This window comes from Chiroxiphia lanceolata, chromosome 6, assembly GCF_009829145.1.
Source record: "Chiroxiphia lanceolata isolate bChiLan1 chromosome 6, bChiLan1.pri, whole genome shotgun sequence".
Taxonomy (NCBI): domain Eukaryota; kingdom Metazoa; phylum Chordata; class Aves; order Passeriformes; family Pipridae; genus Chiroxiphia; species Chiroxiphia lanceolata.
The window spans coordinates 3,079,728-3,085,727 of record NC_045642.1 but is presented as its reverse complement, the minus strand read 5'-3'; the positions used below and the strand labels follow the sequence as shown (position 1 = coordinate 3,085,727).

At 50.3% G+C, this 6,000-nt stretch overlaps 1 protein-coding gene across 1 annotated transcript in view; it reads left to right on the top strand.

The window, feature by feature from the left end:
- Window positions 1-661: 661 nt before the first annotated feature.
- Window positions 662-6,000, top strand: part of SLC17A6 (solute carrier family 17 member 6) — a 29,895-nt gene continuing 24,556 nt past the window's right edge. Inside the window, exons 1-3 of the mRNA XM_032691177.1 lie at window positions 662-1,148; window positions 4,120-4,372; window positions 5,526-5,644. Coding sequence (XP_032547068.1) covers window positions 1,063-1,148; window positions 4,120-4,372; window positions 5,526-5,644 — 458 coding nt within the window. The 5' untranslated portion in view covers window positions 662-1,062. The remainder of the gene's footprint in view (window positions 1,149-4,119; window positions 4,373-5,525; window positions 5,645-6,000) is intronic.

The window sequence follows — 6,000 nt, the reverse complement described above, 5'->3', positions numbered from 1 at the left end:
AAGGTGGAAAATTACGTTCATTGCAGTTCTGTAAATACCACAAATCAAGGCTGAGTATCACACTGGCCTACTCAGAGGCATGACAACAGAGGGCACGAAAGAGATGGAAAACATTAAATGCTTGAGAGAAAGCGGCTTAACATGGATTCTTAACATGACACAAAGTAAGCTTTGCGGGTAAACATGGACATAGAGGATAAATACACCCCTGTAATAGGTGTTATCTGTTCATAAGCGCTGCAGCAGCATTGTTTGCAGCTATGCCCTGTTTCACCAGGAAGCGGGACTGGCTGCTCCGGGGCCTCGTCCTTCCTCCCGCACCGGCAGCACCCGCGGGACGGCGGCACCGCGCCGGGACGGAGCCCGAGGGTTCGGCCCCCGGGGCTTATGGGGAAGCCCCCCCGGGTGGAGGGCGAGGCCCCCCCGGGGCTGAGGGCGAGGCCCCCCCGTGCTGAGGGCGCCGCCGGTCGGTGCTGAGGGCGCGGCGCTGGCCGCGGTGCTGAAGGGCCGACTCGCCCCGGGAGCCGCCGCCGCGCCGGGGGCAGCAGCAGCGCGGACACGCCGGGGCTCCGCTCCGCCCGTGGGGTTCTCCCGGCGGCTCTCGGGACTCGGCCCCGTGTGTGCCCGCGGCGGCTCCGCGCACCCCGCCCCCGCCAGCGCCGCAGCCGCGGGGACGCCGCCAGCGCAGAGCCCGCACCGCCGCCGAGCGCTCCGCAGAGTCCCCGCTCCGTCCCCTCCCAGCCGGGCATGGCTCTGCCTCCGCCCGCCACCCCCGGACCCTGCGGGGTCGGGGAGACTTTGTGACCGCTCCCGGCACCCCCGCGCTGTCTGCGGCGCGCTCCTGCTCCGCGCACACGGGCGCGCTCCCTCGCCCTCGCCCCCCCGGCTCCCCCCGCTCACACACGCGCGCACGTTGCCTCTCATTCCGCCTTCTCCCGTAGCCGCACCGATAGCCGCCGAATGAGGGAGAAAAGTTGAGGGATTAAACCAGTATGAACCATCGTTGCTCGTAGCGGTGCCCTACACAGAGCAGAGCAGAATCCAGCGAGCATCCCCGCAGGAATGGAGTCGGTAAAACAAAGGATTTTGACCCCTGGCAAGGAGGGATTGAAGAATTTTGCTGGTAAATCGCTTGGTCAACTCTACAGGTAAGCCTGAGATCTCTTAAAGGACTCTACTTCCTAGAGAAAACTGGAAGCTTTTCTTAACTGCCCGCTGCTGAAGGAGGTCGAATGGTTTGGGGAGGTTAGGGTGGGAGCTGCTGAGATACTGCTGGATATAATCTGGATCCTGGAAACTAGTGCTGAAGCTGCTCAATATGGCACCCTCGTAACTTCTCGATCTGATTCGTAGATGTGTCAGTAAATATGTAGCGAAAGATTACCCCATCTTTCTCCCACAAAAACAGGATCCCATCTTGAAATCATAATCAGGAGACGGTAGCAACCTGTATTTTTGTTCTGTCTTAATTTTGCAGTGCGGTCACAGGATCTTTCCCCCTGCACTTAACAAAGCTTAAAACAAAAACAATTCTGGTTTTGATTAATATTGTCTTTTGTGTAATTCGTCGTCAGAGGAAGATGGAGATATATAAATAATTGATATCTGAACGATTTTTTTCCTCCTGAAGCTGAAACATATAGAAGAACGTGTTTAATTATTTATCCATCTGCCTTGAGAAGCATCTGCTTGTCCTATAAGTGATACAGAATTGCAATTGCTAAACTCAGAAGCATCACTCCTGTATGTTTCTGCGTGTAAAGAACACTTCTACCGTCTTCGAGCCCTGTGCAGCCAGATAACCAAGCCCAAATTCTTGCATACCTAAGATGTGTATGCACTAAAGTTCACACAAGTGCTCCATCCAATCTAGCGACTTTAGTGACCTCCAGAACGTTTGAGAATAATCTGCGAAATTCCAATATATTTTCAATTGTACCGTCTGCTAGAAATTACCCCGAAGTGTTGCTTTTGGTTTGTTTGCTTTGGTGTTGCTTTTTTTCTTTTTTTTTTTTTTCCGAATTACAGTTGTAAGGTAACTGCGGATTTGTCTGCCCAGGGTAGGTCACGTAAAAGTCTTTTTTTCCATACCTATGCGGCAGTGCTGGGCACAGGCACAAGGCTGTTTCACAGCATGAGTCACAACTTCTGCTGCCATTTTAAGGAAAGGGGACATACCAATGAAGTGATAAAGACAAGATGAAGATTTCAATTTTCGCAGGAAACGTACCATTAAGAAAAGCCAAACGCAAAATTAAAGTCATCAACAACACAACGAATTTCCTGCAGTTATTGGTCATGTTTAAGTAATTTTCAATGGTAGAAAAATAATAACAGTTTTTTAATAAAGGATAATCCAGAATAACCGCTGCAATATAATTAAGGAAATAAACCTCTTTTTTGTCTTTTCGTCCTAAAAGAGTCCACAATATATAAATAAAACGGTTATTTCTACTCCTTTTTATATAGTCACATGGTGAATAATTGAGAAACGGTGTTTGTATTTTCCAGCAAAACTCCGTTTCAATTCACACCTCTATTAACAAACGCACGTTTTGCTAATCTTTTTCAGCGCAGGGGAATTAAGTACTTTGTTTCCTATTCTTAGAATTAAAACACTTTTCTTGTCCCTTACACATTGATTTCCAGTTCTTCCCGAAGACAAGGCACCCATTCAGGGAGAAAACACTTCTACATTATCCTTTATCCGCACGAACGAATTTTTAACATAAAACAACGGTGGTTTATTTTATTCACAACTTTAAAACATTTCTAAGTGCAGCTGTCTTTAAGCATGGAAATACTTCATCCAAAAAAAAAAAAACAAAAACAAAAAACAAAAACACGAAAGGAAAAATCAGGAGAATTTCAGCTGAACAGCTTTTGGAAAAAATCCCTGTATTTTCCCCAAAACACGGGTAATCTTTTGAGCCTTATTCTGCTAATTGTTACTGCCCCATCAACCGGATGAATTAATCTGAAAGAGATGCTCCTCCGAGGAGAATTCCCGACTTGAGAAAACACTCCTAGAGCAGAGGTGAGGGCAGCGGTAGGAGAGTCCAGAGTGTTGGGAAATGGTCGCATATTTTCTTCTCAAGACGATATAATTGGTTAGTTTTCCTGTCTTTAAAAAATCTCAGTGACTACAGAAGAAGATTTAGGGATTCAGCGTGGGACATTTGCTTGATAAACCTGATTTTTCTTAATACCAACACAGCGTTTTAAAAGCTTTTCCATAAAAAAAAAAAAAAAAAAAAAAGTTCCAAATCACCTTTCGTGGTATTTTTCTGTTGATTCGAAGTAGCTACAAATAATTATTTCTTTTCAGATTCCTGCAGATTGTTTTCTAGGAGAGACAGGGTTTTCACGGAAAACCTAAAACCAAGCGAGTGGAGGCAGTGAGACAGGGTTTAAAGCTGCTCTGGGTTGAACCTGCTAAGCGATCACACGCTCACAACGTGTAGCTGAGCAGCTGAGATCTTTGGGAAAGCCTTCTCCGGAGATGCCAGTTCTCTGAAGACGGTCATGTTTTCTTTCACTGCATGTGACAGCCATTTTGCAAATCTAAAATAAGTAGCAATATCGCCCTCTCCTCCTTCTCCTCCTCCTTCCCCACCCCCCAACTCCCCCTCCCTTTCTGTTAACATTTCTTTTGTTCCCAGACCTTAAGCGAGATGCACACCAAGATCATCCCCCTTGGTGTTTCTAATACAGCAAGGAGGGAATAAACACCTCCAAAAGACCATCTCTGTTTCCACACTACGCGCCTTGGGCTGCCCAACATGGCGCCTCTGCAGTGGTTACAGATGATGTCTTCTTGGTGCGTCCTACATATTTAAGCAGAAGTCTTTAATGATAGATGAGCAATTCTCAGCTAGAGCTCCTCCCTGGGCTGCTGCGGCGGGGTGGCGGGGGGAGTTGGGGATGACTAATCGTGACTCCCACAGGTCATTGCTAAAGAACAGTTGAAGGTGAATGGAAAACAAGGAATAAATCCTCAAACCAACCCAAACCAAGCCAAAGGAGCGGGGGGAGCGGTCAGTTTAAGCCTTCCAGCTATCCGAAATGGTTGTGCCTTCAGGCGGCCAGGGCTTGATTTTCCCTTCTTGTGTCGGGCAGAGTCCTAGAGAAGAGGCAGAAGCCCGGGGACACCATCGAGCTGACGGAAGATGGGAAGCCCATGGAAGTGCACGAAAAGAAAGCTCCGCTGTGCGACTGTACCTGCTTCGGGCTGCCCCGGAGGTACATCATTGCCATCATGAGTGGACTGGGTTTCTGCATTTCCTTCGGAATCCGATGTAACTTGGGAGTGGCCATCGTGGATATGGTCAATAACAGCACCATACACCGAGGAGGAAAAATTATTAAAGAGGTGGGAACCCTTCCCTCGTTGATCCCATGTCCTCCCAGTACAGCTCCCAGGTCACGCACCTCAGCGCAGGCGGGACGGGCTCCCGACGCTTCCACGGCATTTCTCGAGCCCCGACGCTCCCCGGTCCCGGGGCGGGCGGCCCCCTCGCCCTGCCCGGCCCGGCCACTGCCCTTCGTAGGACGGAAATCCCGTTCTCGAAGCAGAAACATTTTCTACCAATTATTTCTATTATTTCTTTTCGATTCCCAGCCCCAGTTTGCGGTGCTAATTTGCGGACACTTCACACCCACTCCCCCCCCCCATCCTTTTCCACACAACCTTGAAAAACGCAGATATCTCGTAAAATAAACGTAGGGGAAGGAGGGCGTCAAATAAGGAGCTGTCAGCGGGTGCCCCTCGCAGTGAAGGAGGCGGGAAGGTTTGGCAGGAAGGTTTGAAAACACCAGAGTGGATTTGCTTGGATAAAGGGCGTTAAACTATAAAAGCCGTTTTAAAGCGAGTTGTAATGTGGAGAGAAAGAGGCGAACGATGAATAGAGATGAGTGTTGAATATACAAGTCGAGAGGCAAACCTCTTACGGCTTGGTCTTTGCACAGGCAAGAGGTAAGTGCGGGCAGGGATGGCGGGCCACGCCTCCGGCCCCCGGACCGCGCAGGGCTGTGTCCGTGAGCCGAGGGTCCCAGACATGGTCCCAGGTCCCCGGATCTGCTCTGCTCGGGGGTCCCGAGGTCCCAGGTCCCCGGGTAGGGGGGTCCCAGGTCCCCGGGTGTCTGAGCTCCGGGGTCCGGCGGTCCCGGGTCCCCGGGTCTGCCCTGCCCGGGGGTCCCGCAGGAGGCCCGTGCCTCGGTCGAGCAGCTCAGGGCACACGAGGCTCCGGTCATTCAGGGAGACCTTGCCCCTCTCGTGTCCCTGGGAGGCACGGGCGGTGCTATTTCCATCGCTGTTATTGGTTTTGCTTTGCTGTTTATTCATCCGGCGGGCGGGCGGAGCGTTTGCCGCGGAGCGCGGAGGGCAGAGCCCGGCGCCGACGCCGGCAATAGAACCCCCTCAATTGCCCCGTGTGAAGCTGCTGCGGGTGAAAGCTCTAAAGTGGCACAATTACAGCCTTCCTCTTCTCTTTATCTCCTTCTCTCCCCGTCCCTTGCATTGGAAGAAAGCGAAGTTTAACTGGGATCCCGAAACAGTTGGCATGATCCACGGCTCCTTTTTCTGGGGATACATAATCACCCAAATCCCCGGCGGGTACATCTCATCCCGGCTGGCAGCGAACAGGTAACAGCGCCTCAAAAAAGGAAGGACCGCCTGTACGCGACCCGCGAACGCGGCTGTGACGGTGCATTGCTCACCCTCCTCCGAGCTACCCTCAGGTTTTGCGGGGGGGGTATCCCATGCTGGTCTCCTTTTCCTTTAAACAGTCGCTTGGGAGGTTGTGGCAATGATACTCAAACAACACGTATTCAGAGACATATTCAAAGATTCATTATTTCATTAAAGCTTGAGAGATTTTTTTTTTCCCGTGACTGAACAGAAGAATCTTATGATTTTTTTTAATGGAAAGGAAAACCATCAGCAGGGATTTTTCATTACTGCACAAATGAATTTAGAATGGTCGAAAAACATGTTTCAAT